We start from the raw sequence: 24336 nt of genomic DNA, 5'->3' as shown, positions 1-24336 counted from the left end.
GTTTGGAGCTGGTCAGTCCCGCTGAGTTTTATTGTTACATACAAAGGAGCCCTTTGCCATCTGGCACGGTGGTGTTCTGAGGTCACAATATTTTATTAGCTTAACTAAACTACAGTGAACTAAGCAAAATAATAAAATACATACAAACAAATCATATTACAATATAGTAGGTTAATGTCAAACCTCAAATTAGTCTAATTACCAGCTGATTAAACCGTATCAAAAAGACCAAGAATTTTTTATAAACTCTGTGCAATGATTTGGGAAGACAGTAGTCTTGGTTAGGTATCAACTCCAGAAATAACAGGGTATTATCAGGCATAGTGCAAATAGATATATTTATGTTCTAGCCAAATAGCTGATACAGGGAGGGTCAAATCACTTCCAGATTGAAGCTAATGTTGAAACTACAGCTCTGATGTTAATTAAGGCAGCATGCCCAAATTATCAGTAGTTAGGTAGTAGTTGCCAATCTCTTATTCCCAATATAAGGTTACTTTAAACATTCTAATACAATTCAAGATGACACACCTTGTTAAATTTAATATTCAAGTGACAATTGAGGTGAAAACGCGTGATTGCTCAGGATTAAAGATATAACTACTAGCCCAAAAAATATATGCATGTGTGATTTCTTAGACAGCTGATTGTTTAACCTAGGGCTGTTTTAGGTATTTTAGGAGCTATTCCATAAGCACTGTTTTCAGAGTCTGTGAGTTCTATGCATGCACACACACACACACACACTCTGCCAGACATCTTCAGGACTTTAAAAAAAAAAAAAAAAAAAAAAAGTTGAAGAATGTTTAAATATGGGTGTGTCCTTCTACTGATTAAAAATTAGAAAAGAAAACAAAAATACTGACACAATGCAGGAAGGTTCTCATTACTCTCGATTTTATTCAAGCTGCAGGAAGCTGGCATGGGGTTGAAAAGATTAGCTGGTGATCTTATTGGTTCAGATGTTTTAACATTGATGTAATTGTTGGCTGACTAAAGGTTATGTACTTGTAGATGTCAGATCTTCGATTTAGCATGTTGCTGGACTCTTATCCCTCACTGGCTGGTGGGAGGGTGAGGAAGTACGGACCTCTTGGTCAGGCATGGTAGTGTTGCATGGCCAGAGGCCAGAAGCCAGTGGCTGCAGCATCACGCAATGTAGCCCAACAAGCCAGAATGCCAATAATTGAAGTTATCTTCCTTTCCTTTAGTTTTTGAAGATGGAGGGGCGTGGTTGGTTCCTTCCCCCTTGGAGAACTCCTCATCAGAAGTCCCTTGGCAAATCAGAATAGAGCACTCTCCTTCTAAGGTCACTGACATCACACAGTAGGGCCCAGTTAGGTCACTTTTGTGCTAAAACAGAATCTCCCCATTCCAATTATTTAAGACTCAGGAAGTCTATGGATCCAAAAATATATCCAGTCTGTCAGCAAGTCCACAGGTCATGGGTCCATAAACATTATCTCAACCATCCTGTAACACTCCTGACTCAAAAATGATTTTTAAAATGTAAGGCTAGCAAAATGTTGGAAATCTTAAGAAAATAGCAATTACACGTTCATTCAGCTATGCAGATAGAGGGACAAACTTGAGAGATACTTATTACTTCCCATTTTACATTTTGGGTGAGCTCCACAGCTGGGTGAAAGGTAGTCACAATAAAAGTCATTGCCTACTAAAATCACAATCTTGAGGTTCAATTTTTACATACACCCCATCTGCCTCATCCCTCTGGCGTTTATTCTTTACTGTAGTCTAATTTCTTTTGATTTGGTATTCATCTTTTCAAAGGAAACAAAGGAGAGTTTATAATCCTGAGATTAAAAGTAAAATCTACGCAAAGAGTAAAGTCTTGGAAAAGTTATTACAAGAAGAGTAATTGAGTAATTGTTCTTTTTAAGCAGTATCTATAAAACATGTGTTTTTAGAATTTATATAATTGAGACTAAAATTGTACTTTACCTATTAAGACATCATCTTGGGCAGAACATACAATTGTTACAGTATAAGACTTTAATTGCCAATGTAAGTTAAATAAACATACCTCAAGGTGATATATTATGCAATGTATGTTTGACACTTTTTCCACATGAATACTCACTGTAGTTTAGGTATCTTGGACTATTATTTCTCTGTAATGCCCCCCCCATTGTCTGTTACCTTGTATTACCATGAAAATATTTGAAAATCATTTCCAGCTGAGAACTAGGAGACAATGTCTCTGTGGAAGGATGTTCCCTCCTGGTTTTTTTTCATCTGTGTGAGCTTCCTTTGTTTTCCCTTCCTCCCCGTTTCTGCTTGAAAACTTTGTTTACTGCTTAAATGCAAATTAAGCTGTACCTGCTGTAGCCTGGACAAAGTGTTGTTGTGTTGTTCCCTGGGGACTTTGGCAGAGGTGCACTTGAGTGTCTTTGTTCTTGTCTGTCGGAGACTACAAATAGTTTAGTATAGCTGGGCAATTGCTGATGTGCTTGCAAAGGTGCTTTTGTGTAGCAGAACTGATGAGGTCAGTTCTTTTGCTCCTCCTTTTCAACTGATTTATGAAATCACTGGGGTGGCAGTGGCATCAGCATGAAGATTACAGTCAGCTCTTTCTCTCTCTCTAATTGTGCCATACATTGTGGCTGATCCTGTTTCCTAGTGACTAGACAACACTGAAGTTGGGTGAGAACTACCTGCCTGAAGCCCAACCTGGATAAAATATTTGTAGGTAATTCTAATAGGTTATGAAGAAACAACTGTAGGAAATAAAGGTGATATTTGTCTCTTCAAATAAAGATGTTTTGCCCCTGTTGGTGACTCAGGTTCACCACCTGATGTCCTGTTGGACACTCAACTGCTGATGCATGCTTTTTGTCACCTCTGTATTGGAATTCTAGTAGTCCACACCAGTTGAGCTGTCACTTGAAGGCCTCTCTCAGAAACTTAAATTAGTTCAAAAGGCAATGTCTCATTTAATGTATGGTGCTCCTTGTAGGAAACTCATTACACCTATGCTCCAAAGACTAAACTGGCTTCATGTTAGTTTCTAGGTCCAATTCAAACTTTGATTTTGATCTATAAAGCCCCTTTTGGTTTGGGTTCTATATATCTTGAATATCGCTTCTCTGTGCTTTATCCCAGCAGTTGAAATCATCAGAGACACTTGATTCCTGAGATGTGTTTGACTGGTCAGGATCATCTGTTGAAGGCTCTGGAATTTAGAGTTTGCTCCTCTACTCTTTAGTCTGGCAAAGTCCAAATAAATTGACCTTTAGGGATGCTCAGTTCACACATTTTCTGTCTGAAGGGGCTGAGTAATTTTGCATGTGTGAACTGATATTGGATTGTGTGACAGAGTTTTATTAGTTTTTATTATAAAAGTTCCTAGAGTTTGATGATAGATGGGAAAAATAAATAAGATTTGACAAGGGTTACTTGTTTGAGTTGATTTGAATAAAGTTGTTGCATTTTATTTATTAGTCAAGCATATCTATCTTCTCATTAGCAGTACTTCAGCAAAGTACCTCTGTAGTTATGATCTGTAACATCTAAAAATAAAAATGAAAGGTTTTCTGTGTTTTTCTCAACTGTTTTTGTTTCCTAATCACCTTGAGATTTTGCACTGTACAAATTGTAAAATCTTTGTAACAGGCAGTGTCAACCTCCAGTGTTCTTTAGAGAAGCTTTTCGGTCATTGCTGATCCATTTCCTGGATTAGTCAGGCCAAATTGTGGGTTATTTCTTTGGTTAAGCTTTTCCTTATTACCCACTATTCTAAGAGCCAGAAACCTGTTGCAGCATATTGATTTGAATCTGTAGAGCTAGGTAAATTTCCAAATCCTATGTTTAAAATTTAACTATAAAAAAGTTTTTAAAAAGTTAACAATAGTATTTTAGTCTCATTTAGAAAAATTGCACCATGAATTACAGTTAACAATTTGACAAACTCTGTGTGAGCACACACGCAGTGCTTAAATTGGTATTGTAGAACAACAGGAAGCAGACAGATTAATACATTTGTTAGGGTAGGATGTCAGATATTTTAGTACATATTACAAATCCTTTAAATCCTTGAAAACAGCAAAAGTCAGGAAGCCTTGTTTAAAATTTTCCAGCATATGTGTAAGGTTCAACAGGATGTATGTTTGCCTGTGGATTGTTAGATGAGTAATCTGTGAAAATCAACTTGTTTGTTGTTTTTCATGTTGTCTGTTTGTGCCCTGACAGTTTAAACATCAGATGTATCTTGAAGTCTGAAGTCAGTAAGCAGTTCAAGGTTGAAAACAAATATGGTTATGCTTTGTAGCATGCAAAATCCTCAAAGGTTGTTATTCTATAGTGTTTGTTTGCAATAATATCTCTCAGGGCTTTAAATGACATTTTGGTTGTTTGTCTTTCTGGGGGCCTGTATGTGGATTTAGGAATCTAACTCGAGATGCCCAATTTTAAAATCTTGTTTTGTGTGTCTGTATATAAGGTGTTTAACAAATAATAAAATAATGCAATATGAAGATATCACAGCAGAGCCACACAAGTTTCAAAATCAGTCTGTATATAAGAGAAAAGGTGTAGTCCAAGAAGTTTACTGATGTAGGTTTAGTAACCTTACCACACTCCTTTCAGGAAGTTGGGCTTAGACTGGGGATCAGGTTCTCACTGGGACATGAGAGAGCTTCAGGACCCTATCACTACCCAAAAAATGGAAGGCCCAAGAAATGGCAGGGGACTAACTTCCCAGCTCGGGTATGTTCGAAGAACCTGTCCCTCGGCATAGATTTCCAATTTCCCAAACTCTAAATGTCTCATTCTGGAGTGCAAAGCCAAAAAGCTAGGGAAATGTGTCTTTAAGCTGGCTTTTGAAAGGTATGCACAGATTATGTCCGTACTGCGTCTTAAGCAGAGGGAGGAATGGGGATGGATGACCGTTGTCTGGCTTTCCAGGGGAAGGGGTATACCACTTTAAGGGCAGAGAGGCATGGATGTTGCTGCAGATGCAGAGCAGGTCAGCATGGGGATGCTGACTCACCCTCCCTCTTCTCCCCCCCCCCACCCCCCATGACTGGAAAGAGAGGAGGTGACAGCTGAGTGGGAGAAGCCCTCTTTCTCCTGGACCAAGTGGAGCAACACCCACCCTTGAAAGTGGCAAAATGCCAGTTTTGGTCAGTATCTGCTGTGAGCACTGCGCTAGCCACTCCTTTACTGGGGGACTGGGAAGGAATTTTTTTGCTGCCAGATTGGCTAAGGCAGACTGGGGAGGTGGGTTGCCTTCCCCGCAGGGTTCAAGGGTGGGGGCTTAGCTGAAGTGAGCATATGATGTCACAGCTCATTATGTAAATGTGGAGCAGATGTACAGTACAAGTCCCCCATAGAGAAGTGATACAGTGATCAGATAAATGGTTTGGTAAAGGATTTTCAGGGGGTATTTGTTAAAGGAGCAGAAACCGGGGGTGTTCGAGGCTCCTATGACTCGCATAGCAGAGAGCCAACCCCCCTCTCCTTTATAACCCACCTTAACCCTCATTTGAGAGTGGAGGGGGGCTGTAAGGTCATAGAATCATAGAATATCAGGGTTGGAAGGGACCCCTGAAGGTCATCTAGTCCAACCCCCTGCTCGAAGCAGAACCAATTCCCAGTTAAATCATCCCAGCCAGGGCTTTGTCAAGCCTGACCTTAAAAACTTCCAAGGAAGGAGATTCCACCACCTCCCTAGGCAACGCATTCCAGTGTTTCACCACCCTCTTAGTGAAAAAGTTTTTCCTAATATCCAATCTAAACCTCCCCCACTGCAACTTGAGACCATTACTCCTCGTTCTGTCATCTGCTACCATTGAGAACAGTCTAGAGCCATCCTCTTTGGAACCCCCTTTCAGGTAGTTGAAAGCAGCTATCAAATCCCCCCTCATTCTTCTCTTCTGCAGGCTAAACAATCCCAGCTCCCTCAGCCTCTCCTCATAATTCATGTGTTCTAGACCCCTAATCATTTTTGTTGCCCTTCGCTGGACTCTCTCCAATTTATCCACATCCTTCTTGTAGTGTGGGGCCCAAAACTGGACACAGTACTCCAGATGAGGCCTCACCAATGTCGAATAGAGGGGGACGATCACGTCCCTCGATCTGCTCGCTATGTCCCTACTTATACATCCCAAAATGCCATTGGCCTTCTTGGCAACAAGGGCACACTGCTGACTCATATCCAGCTTCTCGTCCACTGTCACCCCTAGGTCCTTTTCCGCAGAACTGCTGCCTAGCCATTCGGTCCCTAGTCTGTAGCGGTGCATTGGATTCTTCCGTCCTAAGTGCAGGACCCTGCACTTATCCTTATTGAACCTCATCAGATTTCTTTTGGCCCAATCCTCCAATTTGTCTAGGTCCTTCTGTATCCTATCCCTCCCCTCCAGCATATCTACTACTCCTCCCAGTTTAGTATCGTCCTCAAATTTGCTGAGAGTGCAATCCACACCATCCTCCAGATCATTTATGAAGATATTGAACAAAACCGGCCCCAGGACCGACCCCTGGGGCACTCCACTTGACACCGGCTGCCAACTAGACATGGAGCCATTGATCACTACCCGTTGAGCCCGACAATCTAGCCAGCTTTCTACCCACCTTATAGTGCATTCATCCAGCCCATACTTCCTTAACTTGCTGACAAGAATACTGTGGGAGACCGTGTCAAAAGCTTTGCTAAAGTCAAGAAACAATACATCCACTGCTTTCCCTTCATCCACAGAACCAGTAATCTCATGATAAAAGGCGATTAGATTAGTCAGGCATGACCTTCCCTTGGTGAATCCATGCTGGCTGTTCCTGATCACTTTCCTCTCATGCAAGTACTTCAAGATTGATTCTTTGAGGACCTGCTCCATGATTTTTCCAGGGACTGAGGTGAGGCTGACTGGCCTGTAGTTCCCAGGATCCTCCTTCTTCCCTTTTTTAAAGATTGGCACTACATTAGCCTTTTTCCAGTCATCCGGGACTTCCCCAGTTCGCCACGAGTTTTCAAAGATAATGGCCAATGGCTCTGCAATCACAGCCGCCAATTCCTTCAGCACTCTCGGATGCAACTCGTCCGGCCCCATGGACTTGTGCACGTCCAGCTTTTCTAAATAGTCCCTAACCACCTCTATCTCCACAGAGGGCTGGCCATCTCTTCCCCATTTTGTGATGCCCAGCGCAGCAGTCTGGGAGCTGACCTTGTTAGTGAAAACAGAGGCAAAAAAAGCATTGAGTACATTAGCTTTTTCCACATCCTCTGTCACTAGGTTGCCTCCCTCATTCAGTAAGGGGCCCACACTTTCCTTGGCTTTCTTCTTGTTGCCAACATACCTGAAGAAACCCTTCTTGTTACTCTTGACATCTCTCGCTAGCTGCAGCTCCAGGTGCGATTTGGCCCTCCTGATTTCATTCCTACATGCCCGAGCAATATTTTTATACTCTTCCCTGGTCATATGTCCAACCTTCCACTTCTTGTAAGCTTCTTTTTTATGTTTAAGATCCGCTAGGATTTCACCGTTAAGCCAAGCTGGTCGCCTGCCATATTTACTATTCTTTCGACTCATCGGGATGGTTTGTCCCTGTAACCTCAACAGGGATTCCTTGAAATACAGCCAGCTCTCCTGGACTCCTTTCCCCTTCAAGTTAGTCCCCCAGGGGATCCTGGCCATCCGTTCCCTGAGGGAGTCGAAGTCTGCTTTCCTGAAGTCCAGGGTCCATATCCTGCTGCTTACCTTTCTTCCCTGCGTCAGGTCCCAGCAGTGGGTTGGTTGGGAACCAGGATAGAAAAGGGGTGGGGAAGCCCCCTTCTGTAACGAAATGATCATGGAGTTACCTGCTCTGTACACTTCTTTATCCAGTAGCCCCAGACAGTTAATAAAGTTGTGGCCTAATTAAACTACATCCAGTATCTCATGTCCTTCTTCCAGTATAGCATAGAGTGCATACCTTACAATTTAAGGTCTTTTTGAAAGTCATTTTTTCCAATTTTAATAATGCACAGAAGATTCCTCGCTGAGCTCTGTTCATAAGCCAAGTTTCAAACTGCATTCATCTGTTACTGCTGTAGTCTAGGCCAAAAAATGTGGCCAGGTTTTCTTTTCCAATGAACAGGGGTGGTGATGGTTTGATGTCCGTGTACTCAGAACTCAAAAAAATGGCTGAATGGTTTTAAAAATATAAACCATTTATTTGGCAGAGACAAAGTATGGAAAATTCCAGGTCAAAGTTGCATTTATGAATGAGTGTAAAGAGTCACACACACACACGTACACGTATCACAGATATATATGTACTACATATATAAATGTGTGCTTTCTGTGTGTATGGTTTGTATTTGCACACAGACCACAACATTCAGATTACATTGTGTGTGTAAAACCAATATGGTGTGATACTCTTGAGAGATTTTGCCCATTCTTTTAATTTAAAGCATTGCAAATAAATAATTTAACTTATTCGTACTTTCTTTACATCTTATTCTATTATATATGGCCTTTTAAAAAGTAATTTTTGTTATCTGTGATCACACCTAGTGATGAAGACAGAACTGATGAACTCCAGACTCAGTGTAGCTGAATTCAAATGCCTAATCACTTATTCTACCATTTGTTTCAGAGGGTTTTTTTGCAAATGAAAAATGTATGGGACATTTTTGTTTGCATCCAAGGTCAAATTTCAACAGGTAGAAAAGTGCTCACTCGTCTAAACTTCAGCATAGAGTTATAGTCCATCTAGCTTCCAACATGCTGTAAATGAAGTGAAATTCTTAAGAGCTCAGAATGTCTAACAGAAAAACAATCAACGAATGAAGAATACACTGACCCTGAGTCCAAAACTTCATGTAATCAGTCCTGGACCATACCCCCTTCCTCCCCCAAAACGCTTTTATAATCTGATATCATAAACTATCAGAAGTGAGTTGAATGTTATATGCTGTTGGCAAGCAACGATTCTCAGCTATAAAATAGTATACTAGCTTGGTGTTTGCCCTAGCACGCTCTGTAATATTGTATTGTACAACTACTTTGTTCTCACTGCTATGTTGTTTCCTCCTCTTCCTCCACCTCCCCCCTTGAGTTCTAGCATATTAATGACTGCTTTCTAGGCAGTTACTAAAACTAGAGGCTCAAGCTGCTTCTGTGTCTGTCAGCTTGTTTGGAATGCAGCATTCAGATGACACAAAGTATTAGGTAGAATCAGTTTAAAAAAAAGCTGGAGTTTTACATGCAGTTGTAGTGCTCACTTGTGCACCTATTTTTGTATTCAGACTTCTACAAATAGGGTATGTGGCACAAGTGGAGCTAAAACACCCGCTTTTATGCAGTTTGTGTATACATACAAAATGTGTGTGGGGATGGGGAGTAGGTGGGTATATGTGTAAAATATGTATCTGTGGGGGGGTGTGTGTGTGTATATATATATATACACACACATAAAATACATTTTAAATTGGGACCTTGATCATCTTCATAGAGTTGTGGCATACTGGTTGTTTGTAACAGGATTCAAGGTAGGAGAGGAAAATGGTGAAGCAAATTTGTAATAAGAATGACCTGGGTTAAAAAGAGTTTGAGAGACATATACAAATGTTTCAGAGGAAATAAACTTTCCTAAGTGTTAGTTCTGGACAAGTAATCCATAAAAATATTTACTGGATTGTGAAGATGGCCTGAGCATTGGTTCTTTTAATCACTCAAGCAACTTCCTAAAGCAACAGTAGAACTAGCCTCAGACTGGAAATCTTCCAAAATAATCCTGTTAGTAAAAAGTTTATTGTATCTTAAAATAAGCTGCATGGATACATTGTATAAATATTGAAAGACATATACCGTTTATATTGAGACATGGCAATCCTTTATTAGTTAAATTGAACATACCTGTAATTTATTTATAACAGCAAATTTTGTTCCTTATTAATGTTTTTGTCAACAGTAGCTTAATTATCCTTGTACTTTTTAGAACTCTGTATTACTTTGATATGTGATTGTGAACATGTACTTAGAATGATTCCGCCCCCTCCCCCCCCCCCCTCAAAAGTTGATCTTAGGTAACAGTTTACTGAGTATCCAAGGTATTTGAATTAAGATACTTTTTAGAGTTTTACATTCATCGTAATTTACTGCAACCTCTTGTGTCACATAGCTGGAAAAAAAATCAGACTTTTTGTTTCCCACAGCTTGATTTCACCAGAAGTATTTTGTTTTTTTAAAAACCCCTCTATTCATAACACACAGCTGTAGTCAATAATATAGGGAAAATCGTTGATCTATTGTGGTCTCTCATGTTAGAGGGCAAATATTGTGACATGGGGATGGGAGGGGGGAAATGACCTTTTTAATGAATCTTTCTTTATAGATGTTGATCAGATGAGCATTGAGAAAATTTTGATACACCAAAACTTTCTAATATGTGAATATGGATGTTCCTGTCCTTCCTCTGAGTTTTATAGGAGTTGCCTTCCTTTTGGAATACCTTGAGCACAGTAGCCTTTTATTTTATTATAACATAGTTAGTAGAACTACACAAGCTCTTATAGGATGGTTTGTGAGTCAGATATACCTATCGTCAGCTACTATTTAAGATTCTTACAAGAATATGATAAAGCAATCTAAAAATATATATTTGTAACCTTTGTTGTAATAAGATTGATTTTGAAGTTTCAGGTCTGCCTATCATCATCCACTTCAGGTTTATTCCTAAAAAGTGATTTTTACTAGAAGTTCCTTTAACTAGATGAAAAAACTTGATTTTCTGTAGAACCTTTCATGTTTAATGTATCATAAAACCATGGCCTAGATACTGCTAGTGATTGTGCTAGTAAACACAGCCACAGATATATTTGCAGCAATACCTCACTCAGAGTCTTGAGCCTATAAACAGTTTTAGAAGTGCGTGAATATTAGTCTGTACTTTCTCTCTCTAAAGAATGCTGTCCAAACTTTCACTTCCATACGTAGAACCACCTGAGAAGAGACATGGGTTCAGTAGCTTATTCAGATCTTTTTTGAGCCAGTGATTTCAAGGTCTGCTAAAGGTGCTGCACAATTAACAAATGAGTTCTTATTATTTTACAGTGGTATAGATTGTCATTAAAATATTTTGAAGACCTGAACAAAACAGCTCTTTGGAGAATTAGTATACCATACAAATAAGACTTATAGATTCATAACTTACTATTTCTTCAACTAGGACAATCTGAACTTCCAGCCAGCCCAGTCATCTTTGTAATCTTTTTTTCCGTCTCTCAGTGGGTGGGATGGTGGATTAACTTCCAAGAGGTAAATGAAAGAAGAGTAGTAGATCTAACTCTTCAGAATATAAACATGACATTACTGGTACACTCATTAGATACAAACAATTGGAGGGTATTACCCATGTTTTAAAGTAAACTGTTCTGCATTCATATTTGCAATAAGGCTTACTATCCTTCAGGTTGCTTGAGTCTCTCCATGTTTACACTGGCTTATGCCAGCTCCTTGTTGGTACTATGTGGATGGAGTTTGTAACCACAAACCATTATATTACTCTTGACTCAGCCTTCTCAGAAGTCAGAATGAAGTTCTTTTTCTCCAAGACACTGCAATAGTGCTTAACCCCAATGTAACAGGTTCCAAATCCCAGTTTTTTAAAGAGAAACAAATTTTACTGGCAATACAGAAAATATAAACTTATTTTAAGAAGTGTTAAATAAAATGTAGTTAGGCAAAACTATACCGTTTTAGAAGATCACTACAGAAAATTGCCTGTAAACAACCCCCCATCTTTATTAGGAAGGTAACAAGAAACCCTACGTAGGTGATGCAAGCCCTTTTAGTGACAACACAGTCTGTGTCCTCAGGAAATTTTATAAATTCCAGCATTTCTCAAGAAATTTCTTTATTTCTAGAATATCTTAAAGACACATCTGTTTAAGAGGATGGGACTCGTTTTGCTATAAAGGAAATGCATTTTTTTTGGTCTTCACCAGGAGTGCATTACTTTGTAACTTACGCAACGGGTTATTCATTATACCATCTTACCAAAACCAGTTTAATCTGATTCATGTGTCTTGTCCTCAGTCTTGCAGGGCTTGTTTAGACAGTTAGCTCCTCTTTAACTCCTTCCAATCACATGTAGTGTGTAGGTTTTACTGGCCTTTGTTTAACCTAGTGACTCACAGAAAACACTTTTACAGATAAAAGTATGAATGTGTTTACTAGACAAACCTCATGAACTCTTTGTCCATGATCAGCAATACTTTCAGAGATATTACATAAAGGTTCAGAAGTTGAGCCTGGATCAACCACCAATAATGGGCTATAGATTCATGTTTACCTTTGCATTCTACCATTTGAGGTCATTGTTGAGCAGTGTTAGGATTGTTTTCAGAGGAGAAAATCCTTGGAAATGGGATAGAAAAGGAGGTGTAATAGAAAATATTTGAACTACTGGAAAATATTCAGTGGGTGTTATACCAACTTGAAAAATAGAAATCAAAACTGACGGTCAAAGAAAATGCAGAAAAATCACAGGATAAGGCATTTGCATACTTATTACAAATTTTCCTCCAGTGACTCCAAGAATTCTTAATAATTTTTCATTTTTATTCTTTGTTCTGTTTTGGCTATGGGTTCATAATTAGTAAAACACACTTTTTTTTTTAAGGAATCCAAAATGTTCTGAGCTTGTTCTGTGCGGTCCTTACAGAAAATAAGGTTCTCTTTCATTCTGCAAGTTTTCAGAGGCTCAGTGATGCCTGTAGAGCACTGGAGTCCTTAATGTTTCCTCTCAAATATAGGTGAGTTTTGTTAGACAACTTTGACACTTTGGAGTTGATGTTGAAAACCTGTATTTATACAAGTTTTCCTTACTCATGCAAGATGTGCCATTGAAGTTAATGGACTATTTTCATGAGTAAGGATTACCACATGAGGAAAGGCTTTCAGGATCAGACATTTGGTCTTACGGTTTGTGTACTTCATCTATCAGAATCTCATTTAGTCTATTTCAATGTAAATTGTATGTAATTTAACAAAAATACTGTGTATTGCCAGCAATACTAGCTGATTATAAATCTCTTTTTCTAATGCAGTCATGATCCACGAGCAGAGGCTGACACTTGTAGCAGTTTGTACGATAGTTTTGTAAGGTGTACAAATGTCCGCTATGGACTACAATGCAACCAACAAGCTAATTCCTTGTGAAAAAAGCCACATTTGAACCCATTTTTTTAGGTCAAAAGCTAGTGTATCAGCCTCTTAGGGCAACAGTCAGCGGTGCCATTACAGTTGGGGTAGGGATACCCTTGCTATCTTTAATCTATGTAGCATGGCTAAAAGTAGCAGTGAAGGTGCAGCAATACAAGCTGTACAAGCCCACTGGGAACCCTCAAGAACGTACTCGCATAGCTAGCCCATGCCGGGGTCTGTGCCACCATGTCTTCACTGCTATTTTTAGGTAGGTTAGGTAGATCGAAGATAGTGCTAGTATGCCTACCTGAGCTGCAGACCCACCTCCAATTGCAGTGTAGTATTCTCATTTTAGTCCTAAGTAAACATTGTCTGCATCACAAAGCTCTACATTTGGGAATTTCGTTGTTGTGTGACACTATACAAAAGTAGTAATTAGCATTATATATTGTACTTCATGCTTTACTTCAAACATACTATATTGTTAAAACTTAGTGTGCACTCCATAACAGATCTAATGTCTCTAGTGCAATAATAATCTCTTTGTACACATTTATCATATCAGTGGGCACCATATACGAACCTAGATAGACAGATTACTATGAATATTCTTTTTTGTCTTTTCTTCTTAGTTTACATGCATATTCAGAAACAGTTTATTTATTTGTGATAGATTTTTATAAAGGAATTACAAGCCCCTTGTGATAATGGCTGGGGTTTTGATGTACTACTTTATATTTTCATGCCAGAATGTCCTCATAACTTTGAGTGTGGTACTTTATAATTGATGTACTGAATGCCCCAGAATTTTAATTGACAAATTATGAAGTAGTTATAATAGGTGGCAGAAAGGTGAGGAAAGACTTCATCTAATGGGGCAGACAAAAAGCATAACTTTTTATTAAATCTCTTCACAGCTATCCCTATATTCCAATTCTACCTGCACAGCTGCTAGAAGTTCTCAGTTCACCGACGCCTTTCATTATTGGTGTACATTCCATCTTTTGTGCTGACATTCATGAGCTTGTAAGTATGCCTAAAAAGATTATGTACAGTCATGGTGACAAATGTGATATTTGTGTAGAGAATTTTTTGTGTTTCGAGCATTATTAGTTTAAGCTATTCATAGCCATACAAAGTAAACTCCTTGGGGAATTCTGCGCCAAAAAATAAAAAAAATTTTGCACAGTATTTTAGAATTCTATATATTTATTTGTTAAAAAATAAAGATAATTGAGCTGGTTTAAATTATTTTGGTAATTTATTTAAACTACAATACAATGGATGAAGAATGGGAGTAGGAAGCACTGGAGGAATTCCCCCAAGCCTCCTCCGTCTAATAGTAATGTAACTAATATTGACCCTTTACTGCTAGTTATTAGTCAACAAATATATGCAGCCATATGATCAGTGTTACATCATAGGCAACTGAAAAGTAAGTGAGGGCTGGGGACTCAAACTCACACTTTATATTGGCTACTGACAATGTCCAGAAAGGTCAGTAGCAAACAATTCATGGAGCACATTTTGATAGGAGATTTTTTCAGTCCAAAAATGTAGACCAATTCTAATCACTAAAGCACCATAAGCATTTATAAGGTCACACTGTCCATTACAATAGTGCTCCTTTACATGACTTTGGCAATGTAAAGAGCCTTAAAATTTTTAGACCTGTTTTGTATTCCTGGGGAATTCACTAAGAACAATGGGAACAATTCACTAAGCTGCTACATTCTGCTCTGCCTGAGGAGACACTCCTACCTCCCCAGAAACACCCCCAAAGCCCTGCCCTTCCACACCGAGTGTGCCACAATAACGATTGAGAGGGGACAGAGTGTCTCTCTCAAACACATGACTGCCCAGCCCTCCTGACCCGGTGGTGATTTATGTCTCTAGTGGCTGCTCCAGGCACCCAAACAGTGCAGACAGGGATGCATGTCCGCTTTTGCAGCTTCCCTTTGCTTCCCCGTCAGAAGTCATTTTTCTGCTGGGAAGCAAAGAAATCTGCAGGAGTCATGGATTCTGCACATGCTCAGTGACACAGAATTCCCCCAGGAATAAAAGTACCAGTAGATAAAGCAGGACAATCAGTAATAGGCAAAAACAAAGAAAAACCCTCACACACCAATTAATTGAACCTGTTGTCAGTTCTTCTACAAATACCAATACAAGCTGTCAGAGGGAAATAGGGTGAGGGAGGGAAAAACTCAGAAGAATATTTTTGAGATTAAGATGCAGGATGTGAAGTCAAGACAGGGATATATTTCCAGCTCTGCTTCAGACTTCTGTTGCGACCTTGAGCAATTCAAATAGACCAACATTTGCCAAGGTATCCTTTGATTTTGGGGGTTCTCCATTTTTGCAGTTGTGGTTGCTCAGCACTTCTGAAATTCAGTCATAAGCTATCTCAAGTTGGAGACCCAAAAACTAAGGCACCCAGAACTAGAGGCCACTCTTGAAAGTTTGTCCCCTCTCTCTCTCTGATTCACATAGGTGTTTTGAGGTTACATTCATTAACATTATTTGTGCCCAAGTTCCTTCATTAATGGCACTATAGAATTGTGAAGTAATATTATCTTCACAAATTTTAGGCTAAATAATATGTAAAATCTGAATGCCCGTTTGGTGTTTTAACTATGTGCATCACAGAACATACTATATATAAAGTATTTGTTTTTCTTTTTCAGTTGGATGTAATTATAGCAGACTTGGATGGAGGCACAATTAAAATTCCTGAATGTATTCATCTATCTCAGCTCCCAGAGCCACTGCTACATCAAACTCAAACAGCTCTTTCTTTAGTAAGTCTCATTTCCTGATCAGCTTGTCCAGCTCTTTTTAAAAATGTAAAAAGAAATAAAATCATTGAATATTATGAAACATTTTGAAAATGACTTATGAAGATTTAAAAGCAAGATGAATTAACTCCTTAACATTGTTTGTGAATACCAAATATACTTAGAATTTAAAAGATGGAGATTACACTGGGCCCTAAAGGTCCCTCAGTCTACTCTTTGGCAAGCATTTTTTATTATATGCAGGTATACCCAGATATGATATTGGAGGTTTGTATATTTTTCACTTAAATGTCTTCTCAGATTTAGAATCATAGGACTGGAAGGGACCTACAGAGGTGATTTAGTCCAGTCCCCTGCATTCATGGCAGGACAATTATTATATAGACCATCCCTGACAGGTGTTTGTCTAACCTGCTCTTAAAAATCTCCAATTATGGAGATTCTACAACCTCCCTGAGCAATGTATTCCAGTGCTTAACCACCCTGACAATTAGGAAGTTTTTCCTAATGTCCAACCTAAACCTCCCTAGCTGCAATTTAAGCCCATTGATTCTTGTCCAATCCTCAGAGTAAAGAAGAACAATTTTTCTCCCTTCTTCTTGTAACAACCTTTTACGTACTTGAAAACTGTTATGTCCCTCTCAGTCTTCTCTTCTCCAGACTAAACAAACCCAATGTTTTCAATCTTCCCTCATAAGTCATGTTTTCTAGACCTTTAAATCATTTTTGTTGCTCTTCTCTGGACTTTCTTCCAGTTGTCCACATCTTTCCTGAAATGTGGCGCCCAGAACTGGACACAGTACTCCAGTTGAGGCCTAATCAGTGCAGAGTAGAGTAGAAGAATTAATTCTCGTGTGTTGCTTACAACACTCCTGCTAATACATTCCAGAATGATGTTTGCTTTTTTTTGCAACAGCGTTACACTGTTGACTCATATTTAGCTTGTGGTCCACTATGACCTCCATATCCCTTTCCGAAGTACTCCTTCCTAGGCAGTCATTTCCAATTTTGGATGTGTGCAACTGATGGTTCTTTCCTAAATGGAGTACTTTGCATTTCTTTGTATTGAATTTCATCCTATTTGCTTCAGGCCATTTCTATAGTTCGTCCAGATCATTTTGAATTATAATCCTATCCTCCAAAACACTTGCAGTCCCTCCCAGCTTGGTATCATCCACAAACTTTAAGTGTACTCTCTATGCCATTGGGGGTCAACCTGCAGCCCATCAGGGTAATCCACTGGTGAGCTGCCAGACAGTTTGTTTACATTTGCACGGCTGCCAGCAGCTCCCAGTGGCCGCGGTTTGCCATTCCCGCAGCTCTCATTGGCCAGGAACAGCGAACTGCAGCCACTGGTAGCTGTGGGCGGCCGTGCAAATGTAAACAAACTGTCTGGTGGCCTGCCAGTAGGTTACCCTGACGGGCTGCAGATTGCCCACCACTGCTCTATGCCATTATCCAAATCATTGATGAAGATATTGAACAGAACCAGACTCAGAACTGATCCCTGCGGGATCCCACTGGTTATGCCCTTCCAACATGACTGTGAACCACTGATAACTACTCTCTGGGAACAATTTTCCAACCGGTTATGATCCCACCTTATAGTAGTTCCATCTAGATTGCATTTCCCTAGTTTATTTACTTACAAACCTATCTTGGTGTAATTGGGCTCACCTCTGTTGAAGCCATTGAAGCTTATGCAAGGGTTAAGTTGAACCCATCATGTTCAGTTCATTAAGCCTTTCCTTATAAGGAACTCTTTGCTTGTTGTCCCTAAGTACTTGATCCTGCGCTGCTGAAATCAAAGGGAGCTCTGCTGTTGACTTCAGTGGATGCAGGGTCAGGCATTAAATTAGCCTTGTTGCCCTTCTCTCAGGCATTTTTCTAAAAAGAGCGTTCACCTTCCTATGCCTAGAATTGCACATAATACTCTGTTAACAAAACTCTTTTTAAAAGAACTATTATCTTTCTTGATTTGTAACTGATTCCACTTATCACATATCATAAGACTTCATTCATTTATGGCATGTAACTTCTTAACATTTGAGAAGGGGAGAGTGACCTTTTTCTCCCTAATAATACATTTGGAAATACATCTCAGTTTTAATATTTTGCTTTAATAATTATTACTGAAAATTCAGCTGCTTTATTATGATTTACCTTGGCGGCTTTTCAATTGAATGCACAATTCCAAGAATCCATTTTAATTTTAAATTACCATGATGCCTGGCAAAATAATTGTAAAAGAATAGCTGACCAGCTACAGTTTTTCAGTAAATATTTTTTTATATGCTTGATTATCATTCCACATTGAGGAATCACCACAAGCTTCCTGTCATCAAAGGAACTGCCTTTATCCAACGTTATCAAAAACTGAAAAATACGGTTTCAAACATTTCTGGTCTGACCAATAGGGCCAACCTCATATGGTGACTGATTTCCTGACACAGCTTTTGTAATGGTTGGATTATTTCACTTTTCTTTCCTCATTCCTTCCATCTTTCCATCCTCTTCTCTTTTATAGGGTTGACCACACTGGAGCTCATCCGTGATCATTTCATATGCATGCTTTGCTGTGTGGTTCAGGCAAAAGTTTTAACCCTAAGAAGAAAGGAAAACAAATGAAAGAAAATTGGATGGAGTTACAGATTGTGTGTGTGACAGTAGATTTTTTTTTTTAAATGTAGTGGCTTAGCACCACAATTTAAACTGAGGAGTTACCAGGGCTAAGGAACAGCTTCATTCTCAATACTTTTAAACAGAGTAAGCATATAGGCCAAGATTTTCAAATAACTAATGATATTGGTTGCTTTGGTTATGGAGCTCTTAACTCAAAACATCCTGGAAGGGCCTGATTTTCAGAGAGCAGGTGCTCAGCATTGTATGAAAATCACGCCCCTTTATTGTGTGTCAGTTTGAGCACCCAAGATCACTAGTCACATTTGAAAATCTGGACTGTACTCTGCAGTAGAGAGTCAATTTATTTATTGCTTACACCATGAGATATAGATTCAGAAGAATTGAGTTATTTTCTTGACTGCCACTGACTCCCTGTGTGACCTTAGGCAAATATCTTAACCTTCTCTGGATCAGCTAACACAAATGTAAAATCTGGGTAATAATTCTTACCTACTTCACAAGGGCTTTGGAATCTTACTTAATGTTTACTAAATGCTTTGAGATGGTTGGACAAAAGATGTTCCAGGAGTGCAAGTAATTGTTGTTGTTACTGATAAAAAATAATTTATTGATTAATGACCTAACAAATCTCACTGAAAATGCAGTCCATTTTCTGGATACAGAAGTGCAAAAGTAATTTAATGAACGTACATTCAGTTCTGTTCTGGCCCTACCAGCAAGTGTTTGTATAAGATTCCTGTTGAATTCTATGAAAGAGAATGCTGTACACAAAGGAACAGCAAAATCAAGACTTACCGTTAAAAAGGCAAAATAAGCAAAAAACCTGAAACATTTTCCTTGCTACATTGTACTCCAAAAACTTACTTTATGGGTTTAGAATTTTTTCAAAAATTTCATCCCAGAGATATTTATGTTGTGCAGCTATAAGCCTTTGCAATACAGGAGTTGCAAATTAAAACAAGTTAGAAATAATAGTGATAACATGAACTTTAACAATGCTGCTTATGACATTTAAGATGACAACCCTGACATTCAACACCTACTAAAATCTATTGCAAACGTTCCCCACATTCCATCAATTGAAGTATTAACAAAAAATAAATAAGACCAGGAAAAAAGTTAACAATTGTACTCACTTTTTAATAATTATTTTCATTAATTAAAAAATATGTTACAGGTTTTACACCCTGATTTGGAAACGGCAGATTATGCATTCCCTCCACCACGAATGGCTTTATCACACTCAAAAATGCTGGTAAGACACGTTATTTCTGACTTTGTAATAAATAGAAAAACATTAAGTTTTTAGAATTAGCTTCTTTTAAGAAGCTAGATTTCTGTATTTACTTTTCTCTATTCTCCTACAATATATGTGAGGAAGAACAAGTTCTTTAGCAAGAAAATACTATAAGTATTCACTTTTCTTAAACAGAAATGACATGAAGTACAAGTTAGAAAGTAATCTACAGATTTATTATTTTCCATTAGTTCGGTATGTTGAAAGAGAAATGTGCTAAATCAATGTTGCCAAGGTAAAGGGTACTATAGAAGTGCAAAGTATTATTATTGCTATTATTGAACTAGACTAGAGCTCTTTAAATGTAGACTTGGGAGGTAAAGAGTATTTTCCCCCTACTTGAAATTTTGTTAAACCTGCAAAGAATGGCTAGTTGTCAGTTACGTAGTTACTTTGTAGGCTAGAATTTTTTTTAATGAAAACTTAAATTCCACAGGATTTAAGGTGATGGGGGGAGGGGTGTTCATGAGAGGGCAATGTACAGCCCCATAAACTACTCGCCACAGGTTTGGAAGCTTGAGCTGGAGACTGTGTAAAACCAGTGAGAGAGAGCCAAACCAGAAATTACTATGCATCACTAAGATTTCCTAAGACCAGTAGTTCACAAATAAAAAAAAACAAAGAAAGAAGAGGAAGAATCAATGCTGTTGGAAGTGAATGAGAACTAAATATAGAGGAGAAGAGCGAAGTAAGAGGCTGAGAGTGCTCCAGAATGCAAGCTTCCAGTGACGGACTTAAAAAGGTGGTGTAAACCTGGAAATCAACATACTTGCATTCACTTATGAAATTTGATACCACCATCTCAGGAAGCCATTACTACAAGACAAAAACCTGATTAGAACAGTGAATAAAAGAGAATTTTATTTGGAAAACATTGTCAGCTCAACTCTTTAAGAAAGCCATTCTGTGTCTAAAAAAAAAAAAAAATGATGCCATATTTTACCTAGCAGCTACGGCAATGGTCTGACTATATGAGAAATAGAGATGGGACTCATTAATTTTATAATAAAAAAGAAAACTAAGAGTATATTTTATGTTTGTGCATATGCATGGTATATTTATACACTACAAAGAGAATTCTAGCTTCTTAACGTTGCATTGTGCTCTGGTGAACATAAACTTGGAGGGAGGAGTATGTAATGCTATCTAAGACATAAAATGGAACTCTTTATTAAAGATAAAAATAGCATAACTTCACTCAAATGCTGCAGTATTTTTCCTGGTTTTTTATATTTCTTGTTTCACCTTAAAAGATCCATTTTTCAGCCCTGAAGTCAAGGTGAAATCCTAGCTCCATTGAACATTGAAGCCAGGATTTCACCTTCTGTGGGTTGTCTTAAATTGGTGTAGTGCATATTACAATATTGATGCTTTCAATCCTGTATAATTTGTGTCTAACATAAGAGAAACAGACCAATAAATGTTTTGTGGTGGACACCTGTGTATATGACTTTGTACAAGTCACTATAAACTATTTGGTGCTAACTGTGGTGAGCAGTCTGGCCCTGAAATAAATAGTGTATCTGCCAATAAGAGTAGCTTTTATTGAATCCTAAATTAATTTGTAAGCGGAGAGAACAACACTGAACACATTCTTAATGAAATTCAGGGCCATCATCTAAAAAATAGTTGTTCTTTATAGAATCTTTAGTGAAACATAAAAGTCTGCTTCCAAAGTAATCTATTGAAAGATTAAATCTTGATGTCATAGCTTAATAATTTGATTCACTGTGGCCTGGAATTCATTTGTGCTTGTATTTTTCAAATCAAAGGTCATATTTAAAGTGCGTTTGAGACTTATTGTAAAATTGAAGTCCCAGAGCAACCTGCAGGTTGGCTGCAAGAAGAGTGATTGTACTGAGAGTCTGGTCTTAGCTGAGGTAAAATGTACTAATCTAAAGTGACAGAAGGGATTGGTAGTGATGAGCATAATGCTCAAACTAAATAGCTAAGTAACACACACGTGTATACATAGTCACTCTACAATTGGGCTGCTACCCTGCTGTACTGTTTTGGATATTGTCTGAGAAAACAGATTATTCTGTTTTACAAATGTTTGTGACATAGTTTAATACTTGCAGGGGGGTAGGGAGGTAGGAGGAAGTTATAGAAGAAAAGTGTTTTACACCATATTTAATCATCATTTCAGGATAAAGAAGTACGGGCAATTTTCCTTAGATTGTTCGCACAGCTTTTCCAAGGATACAGGTCATGCCTTCAGCTGATCAGAATTCATGCTGAGCCAGTTATACATTTTCACAAGGTAAAAGAGAAAAAAGGTTGTCTGTATTTAGTGAATATTTCACATATGATTTGAATTCGTATCAGTCTCATATACTTGCTTTCTGAACCTGCTTCAAATACACAATCTTGGAATTTAATTGTGTACCTGACATACAAAAGTTTCTTTATATATGATATGATAAAATCATATCATTCTGATATTACTGAGGTGGTACTATACAATACAGTTTAACAGGCCCATTTACTGTTGCATTTACAAACAGATTTGTTTAAGATGAAATCCGTAGCAAAGACTGCATGTTAATATTTAAAGTAAAAAAAAAAAAACAATTTTGGAAGTAATTAATGGATTTTAAGAAATGTTTACCTATAGTTAAAAGAATCAACTTAATGTGTACTAGACTTATTTTGTATTTTGCCTCCCAGAAGTTTTATTGCTCAAAGAAAACAGATTTTTGAATGATTTTTAAAAGTGTGTGTGTGAGAGAGAAGGGGAGAGAATGTTCCAGTTCCAATACCTTTTATTTTATTCAACAAAGAAAGTTTACAGCTATTGTCTCTTAAAACACTTTGCACATATTATAAGCAGAAGAAGGTTTAAGCTATTAATATACCTGGAGTTGATTAAATTTTCTATTCGTTTCCATAACTTTTCAATTATACAGTGACCAATCTCTCTTTACATTCGCTGCAGGCGGCCTTTTTGGGCCAGCGAGGCTTGATTGAGAATGACTTTCTCACCAAAATTCTCAGTGGAATGGCATTTGCTGGTTTTGTATCTGAGCGAGGTCCTCCCTACAGATCCTGTGATCTCTTTGATGAGGTAAAAATTCTGTTCTGTATAATTATGTTATATTCAAAAGACAGTTAAAATATAGATAAGACGCTTCTGTATGTAGAAAAATGGTAATTGAGAAACTTCTGAATCTTAATATATTCAAATAAATATGATTACTAAAAACATATTTTATAAATTATCTAGCAGCATATGATCTTTTAAGGGCTGATGCATAAATGAGGATACACATGAAGTCACTTACCTAAAGTTAACCATGCGTGTAAGTCATTGTAGGGTTGTGGCCTAATTTCTTTATGGTCCCATTTGGAACTCTGTATACTGATAATACCTGCTAGTACAGAATTATTTTGAATAATTCAATTATATTTTTAGAAATATCTTGCAGAAGTAAAACTTTTGACAAATGTTAATAAATTAAATACACACTTGACAAAGGAAACTGAGGCAAACATCTTCTCTTGTACAACGTACAATGGAATCGTCAACGTTCCCACTGCTAGAGCTGCAGTTTTTAAATTCTTGCCTAAAAAGACCAAACACAGTAAATTTTTCATTCAAACTTGCTGTGCTGTTTAAACTTGAATGTTTTATACAATACTGATATAGCTCTGTATTACTTTTATGTGGAAGGTTCAGAAACACAGCATGCTGTATTATAGATGTTAAATGAACACAGGAACATTATAGATGTTAAATGAACAGGAACACAGGTTTACTGCACCAGAGCGGTCTTAAACTCCATCAAGTCTGGTATCTTGCCTCTGGAGCTGTGATTTGCCCTATGCCTAAAGCTTCAGAGAAAAGTGAATACTCCTTATAATTCACCTAGGAAATGGTGTACTGCTTCCCAGAAGCATAAGAGATTTTTGAATGTACAATTTTCTGTACACCTTTCCGTTTAAGATGAATATTATGTATTTTGTGTATTAGCAACGTTATTTTCAGTTGATTTTTAAACATTCTGATATTTTTTTTAAGTTGGTAGCTTTCGAAGTGGAAAGAATTAAAGCTGAGGAAGGTAACCCACCAAAAATGATGAAGCACGTCAGAGAGCTTGCAGAACAGCTGTTCAAAAATGTAAGTTTATTGTATCCATGTATGTACTGTACTATAGAATGCTTCAGTAATTCTTTACTAAACTAACATGGTTTATAGCCTGAACAACTGAAACTAATGACTCTTCGTGGTGGTCATCTTTGTATTTTGGCTAAAACCTTTGAAACGTTAAATTGTATTATACTCCAGCAATTTACAACACATGTTGAAGTAGTTCAATATTATTGTTAACTTTCCTTCAGCCGGTGCACTCTAGCCGGTGCTCTTCTTAGTTAACGTGTATTACTTAATGCTTTTAAGGTTTCTTTGTTACCTCTAGTATAGCCTCTCCACATCTCCCACCAACTCACT

At 37.9% G+C, this 24336-nt stretch overlaps 1 protein-coding gene across 1 annotated transcript in view; it reads left to right on the top strand.

Annotated features, from left to right (window-relative positions):
• The window catches only part of SBF2 (SET binding factor 2), a 553147-nt gene that overhangs the window by 320204 nt on the left and 208607 nt on the right, over positions 1-24336 (top strand). Inside the window, exons 7-13 of the mRNA XM_077818401.1 lie at positions 12625-12757; positions 14066-14174; positions 15836-15949; positions 19767-19844; positions 22036-22149; positions 22825-22953; positions 23908-24006. Of these exons, the coding sequence (XP_077674527.1) occupies positions 12625-12757; positions 14066-14174; positions 15836-15949; positions 19767-19844; positions 22036-22149; positions 22825-22953; positions 23908-24006 (776 nt within the window). The remainder of the gene's footprint in view (positions 1-12624; positions 12758-14065; positions 14175-15835; positions 15950-19766; positions 19845-22035; positions 22150-22824; positions 22954-23907; positions 24007-24336) is intronic.

The sequence above is a fragment of the Eretmochelys imbricata genome, chromosome 6 (genome assembly GCF_965152235.1).
Source record: "Eretmochelys imbricata isolate rEreImb1 chromosome 6, rEreImb1.hap1, whole genome shotgun sequence".
In the NCBI taxonomy this organism is placed as follows: Eukaryota; Metazoa; Chordata; order Testudines; family Cheloniidae; genus Eretmochelys; species Eretmochelys imbricata.
The sequence above is the reverse complement of the archived record's forward strand: the minus strand, read 5'-3'. Positions and strand labels throughout refer to the sequence as shown.